General features: G+C 41.4%; 2 protein-coding genes across 3 annotated transcripts in view; one reads left to right on the top strand and one right to left on the bottom strand.

Moving 5' to 3' along the window:
• POLD2 (DNA polymerase delta 2, accessory subunit) overlaps positions 1-14,125 on the top strand; it is a 32,640-nt gene extending 18,515 nt beyond the window's left edge. For both annotated transcript variants that reach the window (XM_089692456.1, XM_089692457.1), the window contains exons 6-11: positions 5,504-5,702; positions 8,386-8,466; positions 8,615-8,772; positions 8,853-8,980; positions 12,028-12,129; positions 13,623-14,125. In XM_089692456.1, the coding sequence (XP_089548582.1) occupies positions 5,504-5,702; positions 8,386-8,466; positions 8,615-8,772; positions 8,853-8,980; positions 12,028-12,129; positions 13,623-13,765 (811 nt within the window). In that variant the 3' untranslated portion in view covers positions 13,766-14,125. The remainder of the gene's footprint in view (positions 1-5,503; positions 5,703-8,385; positions 8,467-8,614; positions 8,773-8,852; positions 8,981-12,027; positions 12,130-13,622) is intronic.
• A 4,851-nt stretch (positions 14,126-18,976) lies between these two features.
• Positions 18,977-21,052, bottom strand: part of AEBP1 (AE binding protein 1) — a 98,464-nt gene continuing 96,388 nt past the window's right edge. Inside the window, exon 22 of the mRNA XM_089692458.1 lies at positions 18,977-20,074. Coding sequence (XP_089548584.1) covers positions 19,512-20,074 — 563 coding nt within the window. The 3' untranslated portion in view covers positions 18,977-19,511. The remainder of the gene's footprint in view (positions 20,075-21,052) is intronic.

A 21,052-nucleotide genomic window follows, 5' to 3' on the forward strand; every position in this document is an offset into this window, starting at 1 on the left:
CTGCACATATGTGAACAGCCTCCACTGAAAGTCACGTTATTTCACTTGTCATGCGATTCCCTGCGATTCTGGAAAATCGCATCATTGTGAACCAGGGCTAAGTGGTACTTAAACAGAACTATAGGCAAAACTTTTTCTTTTTTTTTTTTTTATTTTGGATAGAGTAAGACAGGGTTATAACCCCTGTCAGATTTATTTCGCCATCTGTATCCTATTGCAGAGATTTCCCTTCACTTCCTGTCCCATAGCCAAACAGGAAATGAAAGGAAATTCCTGTAAATTAACCGCTTCCCCGTTGCCCTCCAGTAGAACTACAATTACAGGGCAGCAGGGCTGCGCAAAATCACGTATATATATACGTGATTTGTATTTCCAAGTAGGGACCGCCCTACCCGCACCGCCATGGGCTGCTACAGATGTCAATCACCGGGTCCCGGCCAGCGATCGCTTAGTAACACTGACAGGGGAGAGACCTGTGTGTAAACAACACAGGTCTTTCTCCTGCCATGCACGGCACAGCAGAGAAATACACAGCAGCATGTTTCCCTAGTAAAAGACACACAGCACATCATGTAAAACAGCACACAGGTAATCCTTTGATCGCTCCAGATATTAAGCCCTTCCTCTCCAGTGTCATTAGTACAGTGCTAGTGCTTTTTATTAGCACTGATCACTGTATTAGTGTCATTAGGATGTCAGTGGCAGTTCCCACCCAGTGTCAGAATGCCCGCTGCAGTCCCACTATAAGTCGTTGATCGCTGCCATTACTAGTATAAAAAAAAAAAATTCCTGAATATATACTGCCATTTGTAGACACTATAACTTTCATGCAAACCAATTAATTTACATGTATTGGGATTTTTTTAGCAAAGACATGTAGCAGAATACATTTTGACCTAAAATTATGCTGAAATTAGATTTTTAAACTTTTTCACTGGATGTTTTATAGCAAAAAGTCATAAATATTGTTTTTTTTTTCAAAATTGTTTGTCTATTTTTTGTTTATAGCGTGAAAAATAAATATCACCAAAAGAAAGCTCTATTTGTGGGAAAAAGGACATAAATTTAATTTGGGTACAGCGTTGCATGACCGCGCAATTGTCAGTTAAAGTAACGCAGTGCCGTATTGCACAAAATTGCCTGGTCAGGAAGAGGGGTAAATCCTCTGGAGGGCAAGTGGTTAAGGGAATTCCTTGGGGACCCCCAGGCCACCAGAGTTAGTGTCCCTATTGGAAGATTTCCCCTCTATTACTTTTCTGGGGACAACCCAAAATTTGGTGTTTTCTTTTACTTTCACTTTCAGTGATAATGGTAAACAGGATATTATGTGTATCTCCTTAATGGAGAGGGTGTATCTCCTTAATGGAGGCACAGACAGCAAAAAAACTTGATCCAAAATGAAAAAAAAAATTGCCTTTAGATATACTTATGCAGCAGAGAAATAAAGCACAAGATAGGGCTGTTCTGTCCAACACAACAAACACTTTACTCCTGCGCTAGGAAAGGACTCAGTAGACCCAATAGGAATGTTCTGGAATTTTCTGGAATATGCACTGCTTGCTGCCTTCAACAGACCGGGGTGGTCCAAATACACTGGATACAAATGGAGAAACAGAAAAAGGGCGCACCGACCTAGTGCATTATCGTTTAAAATAATTTATTGAAGAAACAAAATAGGTATCATACTCACAATGGACAAAATAACACAGGCATGTCAAACTGAACAAGATGTATGATCCAAACAACATCTGAGTCCATACAATGGAACCGTGGATGACCAACTGGCTAACGCGTTTCGAGGACACAACCTCTTCCTCAGAGCCCTGCACTTACTTGCACTTACCCCCCCTTGTAACTGTGGAGACCCCCCCAAGTGCACACCCTGCCATGTTTTCTGGGCTCTGAGGACACATTGGCAGACCCGGAACCAGCGTGGTGAATTCTGCTGAGTAGAGGTGAGCGAGATCAGCAGGTATCCGCTCCACTCTCTGATCTCCCCTTTCTGTTACTGACTCAAAGGCAACGTGCAAAACGTCACTTTAGGGTCCTAGTGTCACTGACGTCATGCAATTCCAGTAGCTTCATTGGAGCATAGGTGAGACATCAGGGATCTTTTAGACTCTAGCTATCTCATTAAAAAGAACCTGTCACCTAAAGTTCCACCCAAGCACTTAAGATCCCCCTTGACATACCCACCATGACATACAGAAACACACCTGTATGAGCATAAATCAGTGGCACCTACACACAAAAACATTGATTGCACTATACATGTTACATACTACCACACATGCCAGAGTGGGAGCAATAACTGAAGGCCCATTATTCTTGGTTAACTCTAAACTGATGGGGCTTTTAAAGCATTGCCTATGGAAAATATAGGGTATTGAAGTTTGCTGTCATTTATGGGCACACACAGTTTTAAAGTTTGAAATGTTGGGTATCTATTTACTCGGTGGGATCTCATCTTTTATGTTTCACCAGATAATGGGAACATTTATTGTGTTTGTGTGCCCTAAAATTAACTTTAGTGTATTTCTTTACTGAAATTTAGCATTTTTATAACTATTGCACCAATATCCTGTAACATACAAAATTGGAACTACCACCATTTTATTCTGTATGGTGTTTGTTTTCAGAAAATATATAACGTTTTGGGGGTTGTATGTAATCTTTAGGCTTGAAATTATTTTATTAAACATGTAAAAGAAAAAAAAATGCAAAAACGCCACTGGCAGCAAAAGGGTAAAGGCAGAACTATATACACACGATGCAGCGTCCACTCCATCGCTGGGGCTGATATCTTCATCCATCTTGTTTGAACTTGCCAGAAGGACATAACTCCCACTCATGTACACAGAAGTGTATTGATCTTGAAAGATGCTGGGATTGCATATGTGCATCTTAGTTTATATGGTTTATATTTGTCTTTTTTTGTCTTTGAAAAAAGACAAAAGTCCATCCAGTTCAACCATTAAAAAAAAAAGTTATAATCCTACACCCACAGTTGATCCAGAGGAAGGCAAAAAAACCCAGCAACGCATGATCCAATTCGCCCCTTGCAGGTGAAAAAATCCCTTCCTGATCCCCCGAGAGGCAATCGGATATTCCCTGGATCAATTTTACTTATAACTGTTAGTAACCAGTTATATTCTGTGTATATAGGAAAGAATCCAGGACTTTTTTAAAGCAATCCATTGAGCTGGCCAGAACCAACTCTTGAGGGAGTCTATTCCACATTTTCACAGCTCTCACTGTGAAGAAACCTTTCTGTATTTGGAGATTAAATTTCTTTTCCTCCAAACGTAAAGATTGCCCCCTTGTCCTCTGTGATGACCTCAGGGTGAATAACTCTACACCGAGTTCACTATATGAACCACTGATGTATTTATACATGTTGATCATATCCCGCCTTAACCACTTGAGCTCCAGAGGATTTACCCCCCTTAATCACCAGGCCTCTTTTTGCTACTCAGCGCTGCACTTATTCAACTGATAATTGCGCGGTCATGCAATGCTGCACCCAAACTAAATTTACGTCCTTTTTTTCACACAAATAGAGCTTTCTTTCGGTGTAATTTGATCACCTGTGCGCTTTTTATTTTTCACGCTATAAACAAAAAAACAATATTTTTTACTTTCAGCAATAAAAAATATATAGTAAACTCAAAGTTGGTTATAAATTTAGGCCAAAATGTATTCTGCTACATGTTTTTGGTAAAAAAAATCCCAATAAGTGTATATTGATTGCTTTGCGTGGAAGTTATAGCGTCTACAAACTATGGTATAAATACTGCAATTGACGCCATTTTTCTGCTATACAGCGCTGCGCTAGTTTAACGGACAATTGCGCGGTCATGCAATACGGTACATAAATGAAATTTACATCCTTTTTTTTCCCCACAAATTGAGCTTTCTTTCGGTGGTATTTGATCGCCTGTGCGGTTTTTATTTTTTGCGCTATAAAAAAAAAAGGCTGACAATTTTTAGGAAAAAAAAACAATATTTTGGACTATTTGCTATAAAACATGTCCAGTAAAAAAAAAATGCAAAAATCAAATTTAGTCATAAATTTCTGCCAAAATGCATTCTGCGACTTGTCTTTGCTAAAAAAAATCCCAATACGTGTAAATTAATTGGTTTACATGAAAGTTATAGCGTTTACAAATGGCGGGAAAGATACTGGGTTTTTTAATTTTTATTTATACTAATAATGGCGCCGATCAGGGACTTATGGCAGCGATCAGGGACTTATGGCAGAGACCAGCGACTTATGGCGGGACTGCGGTGGACATTTTGACAGTGGGGGGGAACTGACTTGGGGTCACTGACATCCCCAGTGACACCAATACAGTGATCAGTGAAAAAAAAACACTGAAACTGTACTAATGTCACTGGGGAGGAAGGGGTTAACATTTTTAGGAGTTTACTGTGTAAGGGGAGTGTTTTACTAGGGGGCGGGGTGTGTGCTGGACGGGGGGGAGAGAGGGGGGAGCTGATCGAGGGAGAGAAATTCTTCTCTCCCTCTTCAGCTTGTCGGGGAACTGTCACAGAGCAGGCTGTGTGTAAACAATGCAGCTCTGCTCTGTGACAGTGATGACAGCTCATCGCGGGAAAACGGCTGGTAAAAACCAGCCGTGACCCGGCGGCTGACACCCACTGCGGACACCCGCGGGACAGGCAGGGCGGGCGTGCGCCTCACGCGCGCCCCCTACCTGTTTTGCGGGGTCTGTTTTAAAATGTCGTTTTGCCTACCAGTGCTGCACTACATGTACAGTGGCTGGGCGGCATGCGGTTAATCTTCTCTTCTCAAGAGAGAATAAATTCAGTTTCTCTAATCTTTCCTCATAGCTGAGCTCCTCCATGCCTCTTATCAGTTTGGTTGTCCTTCTTTGCACTTTCTCCAGTTCCCCAATGTTCTCTTTGTAAATTGGTGCCTAAAATTGAACTGCATATTCCAGATGAGGTATTACTAATGATTTGTACAGGGGTAATATGATCTCTCTCTCCCTCTCTCTCTCTCTCTCTCTCTCTCTCTCTGGAGTCTATACCTCTTTAACGTTTTATATTGTCAAAAAGTTTGTAAACGCAGGTAAGAATCCTTAATTACAGAATAGACATAAGGTCATGTTTATAAAGCAGTGACATTCACCAAACATTCACTGCAGGTGAATTAATTACAGTAACTTAAAACACATGCAGAAGGAAGATACACCTAGATTGAATGTTTGGTGTATACCACATTTACTGCTCTATTTATCTATCCTATAGTGTGTCTCCTCTGCAGTAAAAAGCCTGCCTGTTTGCACATTTTGCACATTTTTCATATCTAGGTAAATGTTTACTTAGCGTATGAACAAGCTGCTATTGATGGGCCTACATCTTGGCACAGATTTGAATTATGTAAAGTTGGCATTGGCCATTATCTGCAGATTGTCATGTTTGTCACTGAGTTTTCTCTGAAAGTTTATAGATTATTCCTTCTTGGCCCCTTTACTTACAGGTATGTGCTGCTGACATCTTGCTTGGGACTGGGCGGAGCCAGTGGGGATAGCTTGTTGGGATTACAGCTGCTCTTAGACTTGGTGACTGGACAGGCTGGAGCAGAGGAGGAGCAGGGCTGTGCAGCAAAGATATCCCGCGTCATACTGGCTGGTAATCTGCTCAGTGAGAACACACAGAACAAAGACTCCTTGAACAAGGTACCTAATGATGAGAGTTGTGATTGGAATATTATTATTTAGGTATTTATATAGCACCGACAATTTACGCAGCGCGTTGCATATTGTACATTCATATCGGTCCTTTCCCTGAAGTAGCTTACAATCTAAGGTCCCTGCCACATATGCATACATACACATACTAGGGCCAACCTTCCAGCATGTGTTTGGAGTGTGGGAGGAAACCAGAGTACCTTGGGGAAACCCAGGTGAAAATTTAAACTCCATGCAGGTAGTGTCCTGGTTGGAATACACATAAAATACATTTTTATAAATCATTTATGTCCTTTTAATACATATTTTTTTAAACAGAAATACACCATTCAATCCAGTTAACAAGGAACTATTAAAATACCTGATTTTGATAGTGACCTCCTGAAATAAGCTGCACAACAATACTCAGTCTTAGAGAGGAAGGAACAAAACTCTAAGGGCTCATGTACACTGCAGCTGATAAACTCACGTTTAGGAGCTGCAGCATTTTTTCAGCAGCCCCTGAAGTCACCCTAATGTTTTCCTATGTGTCCATGTACACGTCTTCGTTTTACAGTCATTTGAGTTTAAAGTCGTTTTTTTGAACACAGAAAACTTGCGTTCAGTCAATTTTATCAGCAAAACGCTTGTAAACGCTGCAAATTGTGTTTATAAGCGTTTGCGTCTGAAAATTTTTTTTAACTCTTCCAGTTCCCGATGCTGTCCAGAGCCTTTTTTCATCATGAAAAAATGCATGCAAAGCATTTTCAAGGTACTCAGATGGACAAAACACTGAACACAGGATGTTCCTACCAAGTTTTTCACACATTGTAATGACCAATTCACACCTAAGACCTCTGCCACCCTTGGAAACAAAAGATATGTTAATGACCATTCACACCTCAAATTCCTCATGAAGACCCCCTGCCAGGTGACCTTAATGACTCAATCCACCAGACACCTTTCCCACCCTTGTAAACAAAAGAAATGTTAATGAGCAACTCACGCCTAAGCTAATTTCAACACATACTGCTGTCTCTGCTTCTACTCTCTGTATTTCTTTGAAACAGTCTGAAATAGTTAATAATTTACCACGTTTCAGTGCATTCTGGGCATTTGGGAGGTTCCCCTGTGCTTATCTTTAAAAAACGCTTCTAAACGCAAATGCACATAAACGCGTTATGCAAACGCAGCTAAATAGACGTTGTTTAACCTACGTTTTCCAGCAGTCAGTTTCCATCATTCAGAAGTGTCCCGTGTACATGGGGCCTTAGCGATTCAGAGCTCTACTACTTTACACCATGCTGTTAAAGGAGAATTATGGGTTTGTGAAATAAAATTTGCCACGTTTCCCACGTTCGCTCTAAGGCCAAGAAATAGGCGATCACATGACTGCTAATCACTCTGTTCTTGGTCTGCTCAGAGTGGACAGCAGGGAATGCCAGTCACTGCTCTCTACTCTGTTCCTCCAGCGCTCACTGGAGCACAGCGCATGGGATGGGAGCCAGCTGTCAATCAGGCAGGTGGGTAGATCCTACCAATATTGCCCGCTATCAACTGACTCTGGGTCATGGGAGAGTAAAAGTGACCCACAAAAGATGTATGGCCAAAAATGCTTTGGCCATATTTGTCTTCTATTCAAGTTTAAACTTGCTTTAGAGGAGAAAGCGCAGAATGATTAAATCATTTGTGTGCCGTTTCTCTTTCATTGTCAGCCTACTGGCTGAGGGCAGATTGGTGATCAAGCTGTACTGCTTAGAGTGGTATTAAACCCAGAACCAAAAATGTAATATATTGCAGCTTACCATTCATTAAATGTGGTTTTCTTTTCTTCTCTGGCTTTTTTCCCTGTTTTCACCTGGTGATTTGGCCAGTATCACACTTCCGGTATTAGTGAGACACCACTCTGGATAAATGAGCACAGGAGGCACAACAGACAGCAACATTGTCAGTCTGGGGGGAGTGTAGTAGGAAGAAGGGTCTGCCGCACACCGGCGGATAGATGAATATAGTGTGTATTTATTAATCCATACGGCACACATGGATTAATAAATACACACTATATTCATCTATCCTCCAGTGTGCTGCTGACCCTTCTTCCTATTGCATCGTGTGTGTGGTGGCAAGCCAGAGCCTGCACCTGTTGTGGATTGATCTGGATTGTTTGCCTGAGCGGTATACCTTTGTTTTTTGGAATGTACTGTTAAATGTTTTGGCAGATTTAAATACACAAACAAATTGAAGCCAAACTCCAGTTCACACTTTATAATCAGTTCCAGCAAACAGCTATTTTCCTTTTTAGGAAAAAGGTTTTTATATGAATAAATAAAAGTTTATCATTGTAAGCACTCCTGCCAATAATTATTGGTTTGCCTCATCCATGTAATGTGACACATATTAGAGAGCTTGTGCTTTTGAAAAACAGCTGAGTTACTGGCTGGATAACCAGATGAAAATAGAAGAAAGAAAGAATAAAAAGAAAATGAATGCAGCCATCACATCTAATCATTGGTAAGCTGCAATATAATAAGTAATTGCTTCTGGGTTTAAAAGTAAGGTCAAGAACCTAGCTATGGTGTTAGGCAGGGGTTCCTAGATCACAGACTGACTAAGATTATAGATTGTTTGGCAGGTAAAACAGTTTATATATATTTATATCAACTGCATGGTGTGCTGTGGTTATATTTTTTAGGCCAAATATCTTAGCAAGAAGACTCAAGCAGCCAGTGTGGAGGCTGTAAAGATGCTTGATGAGATCCTTCTCCAGCTCAGTGTAAGCGTTGTTGTTTTTTTTGGTTTTTTTTATTTGTCTTTTGTTTTTTTTAATTACCCTGCATATGATTGGATGTTTGCCCTTTCTACTGGAAGTGGTGTTAGAATTGTGTGTGTCCTGTGTAATCTCAATTCTTTCCTATGTGCAGGGCTCTGTGTTTGTAGATGTCATGCCTGGTGCTTTTGATCCAACAAACTATGTCCTGCCTCAGCAGCCCCTCCACCGATGCATGTTTCCTCAGGCTGCTCCGTATTCTACCCTTCAGCTGGTAACCAACCCGTATGAAGCAGACATTGATGGAATTAGGTATTCCTCCCTACCTTTCCTATATTGGACAGACTAAATACACCGGAAAGAATGTGGAATGTGACTGCTTATCTCCACAGGTTTCTGGGTTCCTCTGGACAAAACATTACTGACATATTCAAGTACAGCAGTATGCAGGATTACCTGGAGATCCTGGAGTGGACATTACAAGTGGGGCACCTGTGTCCTACTGCCCCAGACACACTGGGTAAGAGTGCACTGTGCATTCACTACTGTCTGCTTACAATTAGAAACCAAATATGTGCATCGGTTAGTAAATGTATTAATTTATATGCAGGAGTTAGACAAAAAAATTGAAACACAAGTCACTTTTGCAACAGTTGCTTTCTTATTGCGAGTCACAATCCTGCGTCATGTCTTTTTGTCACTTTCAGTCATTTGTCACCTGTGTCGACTGGCTTTGGGTTTATGTTAATGGAATGAGTTTCATATGCTTCTGAGATCATTCAGAATTCATGACAGGTGATTTGACCTGCAGTTGATGACCTTTCTGACCTGCATTTGACTTACATCAAGCAGGTTTTGCATTCCCATTGACTTGTATTGGAATGCAAAACCCATTTGAAGCAAACAAAAACCCATCGACCCAAGTCCTTCTGATTTTAAAACTTTTGCATGGTGGTCAGCATTATGGGCATTAGATTACCCTTTTCACAGCATAGCATGTTCATAGCATGTTTTCACATCGTCACCTAGAAGGCAAAATTAATCACATTTAGGGCTCGTTCACATGTGTGGCCAGGGAAGGGGGCAGTAAAAATAGGCGGTTGAGCCCCCTGACTGTCCGCTTAATCTGCAGAGGCAGCTAGACAGGGTTGTACGAATGCTGTGGCCAAAAAATAAAAATTCGACCCCCCCATTACATTTGGCAGGCAGTATTGCCACTGAACACCACCTGTAGCCCCATGCAATGCACGCTTTTGTTGCACAGTAGTGCGGGCTTTTCAGGGTTAGAACAGGTGGTGAGAAGACCACATATCGCCTCCCAACAGCCTGTCAAACGCCCTCTGAGAAGCGATCCACCACAAGTTGCTTTCCAGAGGGGCAGCAATGGCTGCCACCAGTGTAAATGGCCTTTCAATTTTAATATGGACCACCAGTATACAATTGTTCAAATGTAATATGTTTATATCCAGTAATAGCAATATGCTTTGAGATACCAAGGTAACGTTTTGGACTAGTTTATAGGATAAGTTCACCTTTATACAAAAAATAATAAATGCATATTTTTTTGCAGGTAAAAAAATGTGCATTTATTATTTTTTGTTTTGGGAGCCTGTAATCCATTGCACTGGAGATCAGCAGATGGTGCAATGCAGGTCTTTTGCAGATCTGTCAGTATATCTGCTTGCCCGTATGGGATGTATGGGCAAGCAGATATATTGACAGGAAGACTCAATGAACTATCACAGTGCCGTGGTAGTTCATTGAGAACTACAAGCCGACAGCTGCAAAGGCTGTTGGGACTTGTAGTTTCTCATTCACAGAACACCGGTGAATGAATGACGTGGGCGATGACCCGCACGGCCACGCTTTTTTTTTAAATGTGACAGCTAGCGAGGGGGGAGAAGATCCCCCGCTAGCTGTCCAAGCAGGGGGAGTGAGGACTGGTCTGATCATAAAATGCTACATGTTACAGCCTAAATATGGATGTAATATGTTATGAAAGGTGAACTTATCTTGTAAGTTTATATCTAAGAAAATGAAAAAAACAATCTATTCAGTACATCCCTCCAGTACATGCTCATTTGTCATGTTTTATCCTTTTAAAGGCACTGAAGGTACAAAATAGTATCTGTTGATCCTGGAAGATATCCACTAAGCTTTTAACTTTAAACTTTAACAACCTCTTATGTTATGGGAATTAGGAGAGGTGGGGGTGTTCTGTAGTCCAGCACAGGAGAACTGGACAGGACTGACAACACTGTTTGGGATTTCAATGCAGCAATGGCACTGTGCTGTCAACTGAAACGGGAAGTTAGGAGCTCACTGGATTTCTGGCAGATCAACATTTTTTTTTTTTCTTAAGATAAAAAACATGTAAAAATATATAAGTATTGCAGAGATGCACTGATTATGTTTTTGTTTTTATTTTGCCAAGACATAAAATTTAAAGGGTTAGCTCACCTTTATAGAAAAAACGAACGTTGGATAACCATCCCACCGCCCTGGTCCCCACTGTACTTACCTCTAGGGTTGCTAAGCTTTTAGCACCCCCGCATCTGGTCCAGCAGTCCAGGGATTTGAAATCCCCGCTCTTCGTTTTCTCCATACACCACTCCTGGGAGGGACCTAATCAATTCACTGTGATCATGCTGGCCAATCAGGATCGATTTTGTCCATTCCAGTAGCTCTGCACGGAGAACAGCAGGAATTTCAAATCCCTGAAATGCTGCAGCAGCTGTGGGAGTGCTGACAGCTTGGCCATCCCAGGGGTGAGTACAGCGGGGGGAGGAGGGCTAGAGTGTTCAGTGTTAGTTCACCTTTACATTTTTTCATTTTATTCTGTAAAGGTGAACTAACTCTTTAATAAAAACTGGGAGTAGCTAGATCTAAAATATGCACGAATGTCTGCTTACTATAGGGAATTATCGTTTATAAATTCTTTTCTTAAAAGTTTTGAATCTGTTTTTAATAGGTATTTACCATAATAACTATGTTGTAACATAAAGGAAACATTAAAAGAGACGTTTGGGTTTTAGTAAAATAAAAAAAAATTATACTTCGGTGGATGCAGCATAGGTCCTGCATCTGCTGCATATGTCCCCTGTTGGCTCTAAGACCAAGAACGGAGTGACCAATCACCGCTGATCGCTCAGCTCTTTGTCTTCAGGCTGCAGAGAACCTGGGACTGTTACTCTCCAGCTCTGTCAGTCTCTGACTCAGCCAATGGCTGAAAACAGGCCAAAGGAGTGAAGAACGAATTGCACTCCTGTGATCCATAGGAGAAGTATAGCCAAAAGAGCTTTAGCTATAGTTCTCTTTTAAGTCTGCAGGAATTTGGCTGTTTTTTTTTTTTATCTTTTGGCATTCCCTAATGTCATTGTAGGGAAAGACTCTGTGCCCCAGCACATTAAATGGGTAATATTTTGGCTTGTTTGCTTGCTTTGCAAATAGGAGTAGGCAATCTTGATTATATTTTTACAATGTAATTTTTCAGGTTTTTTCAACAATATACATTGTAATTCACCCAGGATGGCTGTCTGGCAACGTAACATCTCTCCTTTCCTGCAGGTTGTTACCCTTTTTACACATCAGACCCTTTTATCCTGCGTACCTGCCCCCATGTTTATTTCTGTGGAAGTGCTCCCAAATTCAGCTGTAAAGAAGTTGAAGGTAAGTAGTTTGCTTTCTGTGTGCCACCGCGGTCTCATATATACTTTTCAAAGCCCTTGTAGTTCTCTGCATTCCAGCAGTAGGGTGTTGAAATTGTAAGGGATCTTTGAATTGTTGATACCATTTACTATTGTTTTCTGCATAAAACCCAGATCTTTAAAGCAGAACTGCAGCTTCAGGTATCTTTACAATTTCATAAAAGAAAAATAAGTAGCCTCTTGTCGGGTGTTTTACATGCTCATCTCAGTCCTCTTTACTGTATATTTCATTTCAACCCACCAGATACTACATCCAGCGCTCCACTTCCGGTGCTGGCTTTAAAAGCTTTTGCTCTTGTACAAGGAAAGGATCCGGACATTTACCCTCCCTCTCCTCCTCCCTTGTCAAGACAAGAGGTGAGGAAGTTGATGAGCTGTGGCTTTCAGACACAGAATCCGTATTTTCATTTACCTGCCTCTCCTCTTTCCCTTTCACAGAAAGCCTTGTATTCTCTTTACAGAACACAAGGTTTTGTGAACAAACAAGTGGAAAGGGAAGGTTAACAACCAGATCCCCTCACTGCCTGTTCCAGAAGTAGAGTTTTGGATGTAGTATAAGGTTTGTTAGAAAGCAATGAAATATACAGTAAACAGGACTAAACTGAGAATATAATACACCTAACGAGGTACCGTATTGTTCCCCTTATTAATTTGTAAAGATACCTGTGGCTAGAGCAGCCTTTCTCAAGGGGTGCCATGGCATCCTGGTTGAAAAAGGTTGTCAAAAAACTCACTGAAAACAGCATGTGCAGAGTTGCCACTACAGCTGCAGAATCCCTAGCTGAATTGGGGACATGGACAGAAGGTGGCGAAAAAGAGCAGCAGGATCAGCCAGGTTTTTTGCAGAATACATAAAAAAAATATCCCATAGTGACTGAGTATGAACAGCATGTAATACAGCATTTATTGATAGTTTTTTATGATTTGGGTTTAGTGACACTTTTACAATGCATTGGTACTCGCATGCAGATCACAAGGGCAGTGCAATCACCTGCAGTGCGGGAAACATACACAGAGCATGCCTTTTTGCGGACCATGTTCTGGTGTGAACTGGTCCTAGTCCCCAATTCATTATTTTATTTTTTTTATTTTAAATCACACCACACCAAAAACGCACTGCATTTGCTAATGCATGCGGGTACTAATAAGAGTTAATGACATTCCTGTGCATCTGCTAAAGATCAGTGCGTTTGTGTGCATGTCGAGAATGCAAACAATTTTGCATGCGTTTCCCAACATGCAGTAATGTGAACCAAGTCCTAACTGGGGTGCCTCGTCTAGACTGAAAATTATTTTCAAAGGCGCCCTGACTGGAAAAAAGTTGAGAAACTTTGGGCAAAAGTTCTGCTTTAATTGTACAATATTTTGCATACAGCCTGCTCAGAGTAAGAATACTTGATGTGTATGTCCTCTATGTTCTATGCAGAGTGTTGATCAATTCTGTAATCCCAACAGGTCCTGAGGGCCAACGTGTTTTATTACTCACCATACCAGACTTCAGCAGTACACAGACAGCCTGCCTGGTGAACCTCCGTACTCTACAATGTCAGCCAATCAGCTTCTCTGGATTCGGTGCAGATGATGAATCATTTAACTGACAGTCTGTCAACATTTTTTCTGTTAAGACTGTGATTACCAAAAGTTCTTGGACTGTGGTAGGTCAGGAAATTGGCAAGAAGGACTGTAAATTCAATAGAAAGTGTGAAACATGCATTGATGTCCAGGCAATGAAACCATTTGTTTCTTTACTTCACACTTCCAGCAGAACACAAATAGAATATAGTAAATGTAAGTTAGCCAGAACATCAAGCTGTTGGTTTAAGAGTTGTAACCATTAGAATACTCTGCTCAAAACATCCCTTCCCGTGTAATATATCCACAATGATTAGAGCTTATCAGTTTACCTGTCCAATTCTACTAAGTAGATACCCAGGAAATAAAATGAAAGTTTAAATGAATTGTAGAGTGCTTCTATGTGTCTAGTAAAATACCTTTTTTCCATTCATTCTTTAAGACAGTAAATGATGTGATAGCCTGCTTGGGACAGTTTCCACCCTACCAAACCCCCTCAGTGTATTTCTGTTCCAGGTTTTATAGCAGATTGCACATCTTTTCTGAGTATCTCATTACAACTTGCTTAAAGATTGAGAGTAAATAAATACCAATTCTTTTTGGGCTCAATTCCTCCACAGCCTCTGTGATCCCTCCGCTTCTTTGCCAAAGACAGTTTCTGTGTGAGGCAAATGCGCTGTATCGCTTCCTCTACCCCACATGAGGACAAACAAATGTAAGTATCACAGCAGCACTATCTGTTTGGATCTGAAGAGAGACTGCTCAAGTGATTAGGTTAGTATTTCAGGGTGGTAACTGGTCAGGGGACCTAATGTAAAATTTTGACTTCAGATCTGTTTTACAAATTTTGTATAGGTCCGCTCCCCTCCCCCACCGCCATTTTTTCTGTGATCATGGGCTGTGGTGGAGGATGAAATGGGTCATTTGAAGTTTTCTTACCAGTAATTAACCATCCCTGATTCCTCCACAACATCCCAGGTTAATTCCCACCCTGTAAGATTGCTTTTTTTTTTATATACATCCATTCTATTTTCTAGAATTTATTGGTGCCATGGGGACCCTTAAACTGTCTGTTCCTGCTGGGTTAATAGGCTTCTGTGGAGAGGCAGTAGAAAAGCAATTACAGTTGCCAACAGCCATTTCAGCTTTTACATGGAGAAAAGCCTTCTCTTTTGCTTTCCTGATACGCAAAACTTGTGCATTTGTGTATTTTGCTTTGATGGACTGCAGTAGTTTTCTGAGATATAATATTACTCATGGAGTCTCATGTATGTGAAGGGACAAGTTTTATTACTAATTTTTTCTGGTAATACACTGCAGGACTAGCAAAACAGGGATGAGGCAGAGTTGGTGTCATTCTAAATGGGCAGGCGGGTACTAAATATACTGTTGGCTCATGTCATGTTCACATTGAGTTCTTTCTGCATACCGTTGTGGGTGTTATTGGCCCTGTATGTTAGTCCAGGGCTTGAAACTTCTGCTCGCCAGTAGCAAGTGGAAATTATGGTGGGGGCGAGTGTGTCCCCAGGGCCGTCTTGCTGAGCAGGCTCGGAGCTCAGGCTGGATCTGTCATTGGCACTGGGAGCCGTCAGACTGCTAAATAGCTGAGCGCAGTGAAAGCAAAGCAAGGAGTGTGTGCTGTGCTCTCTGCCTCCCCCTAGAGTGCAGTACCCGGATCTGTGAGTAAACATCAAAGTACTGCAACTTTTTATGCATGTACAATTGTACATGTGTCTGTGTGTATGTACATGTGTGTGTATATGTACATGTATGTGCGTGTGTGCGTGTGTATGTACATGTGTGTGTGTCTGAGTATGTATGTACATGTGTCTATGTATGTATGTACATGTGTCTGTGCGTGTGTATTTCTGTGTATGTACATGTATCTGTGTGTATGCGTGTCTGTACGTGCCTGTGTGTGTATACATGTGTCTGCATGTGTGTGTGTGTACATGTGTCTGTGTGTGTACATGTTTCTGTGTGTGTGTGTGTGTGTGTGTATATGTATATGTCTGTGTGTGTGTACAGGTGCCTCTGTTTGTTGGTGGCGAGTAATTCTAAGGCCTGGCTAGTAGCTCAGGACTTGAAATTTTAAGCCCCGTGTTAGTCCATATACACATTTTCTCGTGCTGCTAGCACAGGTGAAACACACCTAATACCACTTCCCTAGTATTGCTTTGTACAGTGAGGAACAGAAGTATTTGAACACCCTGCAATTTTGTAAGGTTTTTCCACTTAGAAATTATGGAGGGGTCTAAAATTCACATTGTAGGTTCATTCCCACTCTGAGAGACAGAATTTCTAAAAAAAATCAGGAAATCACATTGTATGATTTTTAAAGAATGTATTTGTCTTGCACTGCTGAACATAAGTATTTGAACACCTGAGAAAATCAGTGTTAATATTTGGTACAGAAGCCTTTGTTTGCAATTACAGAGGTCAAACGTTTCCTGTAGTTCTTGACCAGGTTTGCACACACTGCAACAGGGATTTTGGCCCACTCCTCCACACAGATCTCCTCTAGATCTGTCAGGTTTCGAGGCTGTCGCTGAGCAACACGGAGTTTCAGCTCCCTCCAAAGATGTTCTATTGGATTTAGGTCTGGAGACTGGCTAAGCCACTCCAGAACCTTGATATGCTTCTTATGGAGCCACTCCTTGGTTATCCTGGCTGTGTGCTTTGGGTCGTTGTCATGTTGGAAGACCCAGCCACGACCCATCTTCAATGCTCTGACTGAGGGAAGGAGGTTGTTGCTCAAAATCTCACAATAAATGGCCCTATTCATCCTCTCCTTAATACAGTGCAGTCGTCCTGTCCCCTTCGCAGAAAAGCACCCCCAAAGCATGATGTTACCACCCCCATGCTTCACATTAGGGATGGTGTTCTTGGGATGCAACTCATCCTTCTTTTTCCTCCAAACACGACGAGTGAAGTTTAGACCAAAAAGTTCTACTTTGGTCTCATCTGACCACATGACTTTCTCCCATGCTTCCTCTGGATCATCCAGATGGTCATTGGCAAACTTCAGACGGGCCTGGACATGTGATGACTTGAGAAGGGGAACCTTCCGTGCAATGCATGATTTGAAACCATGAAGGCGTAGTGTTCTACTGACAGTGACCTTTCAAACTGTGGTCCCAGCTCTCTTCATGTCATTGACCAGCTCCTCCCTTGTAGTTCTGGGCTGATTCCTCACCTTTCTTATCATCAGTGATACCCCACGAGGTGAGATCTTGCATGGAGCCCCAGTCCGAGGGAGACTGACAGTCGTCTTTAGCCTCTTCCATTTTCTAACAATTGCTCCAACAGTTGATCTATTTTCACCAAGCTGCTTTGCAATTGCCCCATAGCCCTTTCCAGCCTTGTGGAGGTCCACAGTTTTGTCTCTGGTGTCTTTTGACAGCTCTTTGGTCTTGCCCATGGTAGTAATTGGAGTCTGACTGACTGTGGGGTGGACAGGTGTCTTTAAAGAGCTCAGGCAGGTGCTACTAAGTTAGATTAATGAGTGGAGTAGAGGTGGACTTTTTAAAGGCACAGTAACAGGTCTTTGAGAGCCAGAATTCTTGCTGTTTCTTAGGTGTTCAAATACTTATGTTCAGCAGTGCAAGACAAATAAATTCTTTAAAAATCATACAATGTGATTTCCTGAATTTATTTTTAAATTCTGTCTCTCAGAGTGGGAATGCACCTACAATGTGACATTCAGACCCCTCCATGATTTCTAAGTGGGAGAACTTGCAAAATTGCAGGGTGTTCAAATACATCTGTTCCTCGCTGTATATGTGCATTTTGTAGTAAAAAGAAATATTGGACAAGCATACTGTATCTGTGTATCCACATTGGTATCACAATAATGGATATACTGTAAATTCAAATGGGTGTTATGAAGAAATTGCATATTTGCTGTCCTAAACTCTGTTTTTCTCAAAAGTTGCTTTTTAATGGCTTACAACACACAACTGAAATATCACATTTGTATTCTCTTCAAGTCAATGGTTTAAAGTAGTTAAAATGCATACACATTAAACACTTTACCTGCTAATTAATTTGTAATTCTGTTTGACTAGTCTTGTCATCAACAAACATATGCTACATTGCAGAGCTAGGCAGATGACACTTGTTGCTTACTTCACCTCTGCCTGGAGACTGCTCACATCATTATAATGCTGAAAAGAGCAACCAAGTTACTGCTGTAAACCAGGATATAGGAAGTCATGTTCCTGGCTAGGCACTATGGCCATAAATCATTTTACATATAATTACAGGTTGAGTTAGTTATAAAGTAGTGATATGGCCATACTGCTGCTTAATAAAAACTGGTTACTAAAAGATACTGGTTATTTATAAAGCGAAGCAATGTGCTTAGCAGGCTGACTTCAAGATGAGTAAAAAAAAAAAAGCTGAGAAGAGGGTCTGGTCGTTGGACCTGTCAAAGTCACATGATTATTTCTTCTCTGATCACTGAGCTCTCCACTGCATTAAAGTGGTTGTAAACCTCAGGCATGAAATGTGAACCAAACATATCCCTTTATAATGTGTGCTTGTCTTAGTCCAGAGCATTAAGTGTAATTTCTGTCTGCTGCCTTGTTCCTCTGCTATAAGCATGAGTCACTTCTGAAACGTTTTAATGACACCAAGAGAAATTTGGTGACGGGAGGGCACAGCCTGTGATTTACAGCCTCAACTCTGTTCCTGTGTGCTGTATGAAGGGGGTGTGAACTTCCCTCCAATCACCTCTCAGAGCTCTCCTCAGTGAGTGTAACTTTGGCTCCCTACCCCCTGCTTTTCAGAGCTGAGAGTTTGTTTCATCTCTGTGTATCACCTGAGGCCAGTCACTTCACAGGGTAGACCTAAGGGTTTACAACCACTTTAAGCAATGAAGACTTCAACCCATGACCCACATTTAAAATAGGCTGCTAAATGTGGGCTGTGGTGTACGTATCCCAGTGGTATATAACAGAGAGCTGATAGTGATATTTACTTTCTGTTATGAGCAAGCCCCTAATTTCAGCAATCATGTAGCCTCTTGCTTTGAGATCGGCTTTATTGTATCACTGATCTCATGATTGCCAAGCACCATTTTTTTCTTTTGTATTTTTATACAAAGGAGTTGAAGTAAGATAATAAAACTGCCTCTAAAAGTCTTTATGTTGTGTTGTATTGTTAAACGTGCCATTCACTGCCCCATCTCTGGATATCATCAATGGGAGGATTATTGAACATTTCACAGGCGTCAGTGAGATTTGTAGAAATGTATTTTTTATTGGTAATTGATGAGATTTTACATACTTGGACAGCAATGTGCTCTGTGGCCGGTTGCCAGGAGGACCTGCAGGGTGTTAAGCCAGACATCTAACAGGCATATAAATTTTTCCTATGGAATATTTACCTTCTCTGCCAGAGGGGGATATAGTATGTCCTGATGTATGGAAACTCTAGCACTGCAAGGGTTTATTTAAGCATTAAGTGAGTCCGCAAGACCCTTCTTAGAACAACATCACTGTTCTCTGGAGTTACGGTGGACCTACCCTTGGTCAATTGCTATATACACATGAAAAGGGGTGCTTTATAATAGGTGTCTTCCAATGCAACCAGTCAGAATCCACCTTTCATTTTCTGGTCTGCACTGGAAAACTGACAGCTGGAATCTGGTTGCTATAGACAACACCCCTACCTCCTCCTTCTGGAACTGTTGACTCCTTAGGGGTAGAATTTTGAATAATTTTATGACAAAAATCAGTCTGTAGCCCATTTTCATTCATTTTTTCCTTCTTAGAAGTCCCCAAAGTTTACAGTATAAGTCTCTGCTGTGGTGAAAGGAGCCACAGGAGTAGTGGCATCCTCTTCCCAGGTCTCTGTCTCCAACTCTGTAACGATTTCTGTATAGGTCTCAGTTTCTGTGTCCCACAGAGATTCTGAAGGAGTAGGGGGCTCCAACCGGCGGGGTGGCATTGTTGTTGGGGTATCGGTCGGAGGTAAAGTGGTGGTTGGTTCAAAAGGAGTGGTGGTTGGTGGAAGAGTGGTGGTTGGTGGAAGAGTGGTGGTAAGGTTGCGTTGACGATTCAGCCACATACGGCGGCGCTGAAGACGGAGTCTTTGTGCAGGGGTGAGCTTGCGACCTCCAGCTGGCGCCAGGCGAAGAGGTCCTTTGCCTTTCATTGCAATGATCTCTTTGATTCTCTTCCAGTTGGAGCGAGCCAGGACAAAGTTGCAGTGGGTTGCCCCCATGTCATAGCCAACACTGCATATCTTGGTGCTCTGGGTGTAACCCTCAGCCCGTGCTGTTACACGATACTCTCCAGGGTTCAGGATACGCCAGTAGTCCCCGCCAGCCACTGTTAAGAATGGAGACATGTCAGTGTATGTGGTTAATTTCCCTCTAGTGCCCTGTTTTTGGCAGGTTTTGGAGTTTGTACCTACCTTTATTTGATATTGAACTCTATATAAAAGAATGCAGCGCTCTACAATGACATAAGACTGATAAAGCAATAGCAACGGTGCTTTCTGTGAATATCGTTTTACCACTTAAATAAACATACTGCACTATCTAGAACTTCTCTTTCTGGCTCATTTGTTCATGAGCTATTAAGGTGGATTCTGGTATTGCTTACTTTGGGTACATACACACTTGGAGCGGAGTTATCCTGGAAATCCGGAGAGTAGCAGTGGATGATCAGCTGATGTTTAGATGTATGCCTGAGGTTACCCCTAGGATGATGATGACTAGGAGTGGTCTGTTACTCAAATGCGCTTTAAATTGCCCTATCTGGTAAATGCAATATATTCTCATTTCTACACCCATTTGAAGCACAGAGTTTCACCTACTTGATATATTGGATATTTGTTGTCACTCACGCACCATATGCGTCATACCTAGACGTGACTAGCACTAATACTGCTGCGCTCCACAGCACATTTATTATCACCATCATTCTGTATGACTGTGCACTTTTTGGATTTATCCAACGTTTTTACTTAGGTTGCCACTACTGCACCTTATGCGTCATACCTAGACGCTATTTATATTTCTGTCTTGGCGCCAATTTTAGTGCATTTTATTGTTTTATGTTCTTATCTATTGCTTTATCAGTCTTATGTCATTGTAGAGCGCTGCATTCTTTTATATACATGTTTTTTGGAGGTTGACCTTTTATGCCAGCTGCTTATATTATTGTCTTTACTAGCGCTCATATACCCACCATTATCCTTTTTGATATTGACTCTGTTTAAGAAGTTTTTTGTGTACAAAGGATAAAAATATTGTCATATTATATTATTATTATTATACAGTATTTATAAAGTGCCAACAGTTC

Source organism: Staurois parvus, unplaced genomic scaffold, assembly GCF_062004578.1.
Source record: "Staurois parvus isolate SC_StPar_1 unplaced genomic scaffold, SC_StPar_1.0 ptg000586l, whole genome shotgun sequence".
NCBI classification, from domain to species: domain Eukaryota; kingdom Metazoa; phylum Chordata; class Amphibia; order Anura; family Ranidae; genus Staurois; species Staurois parvus.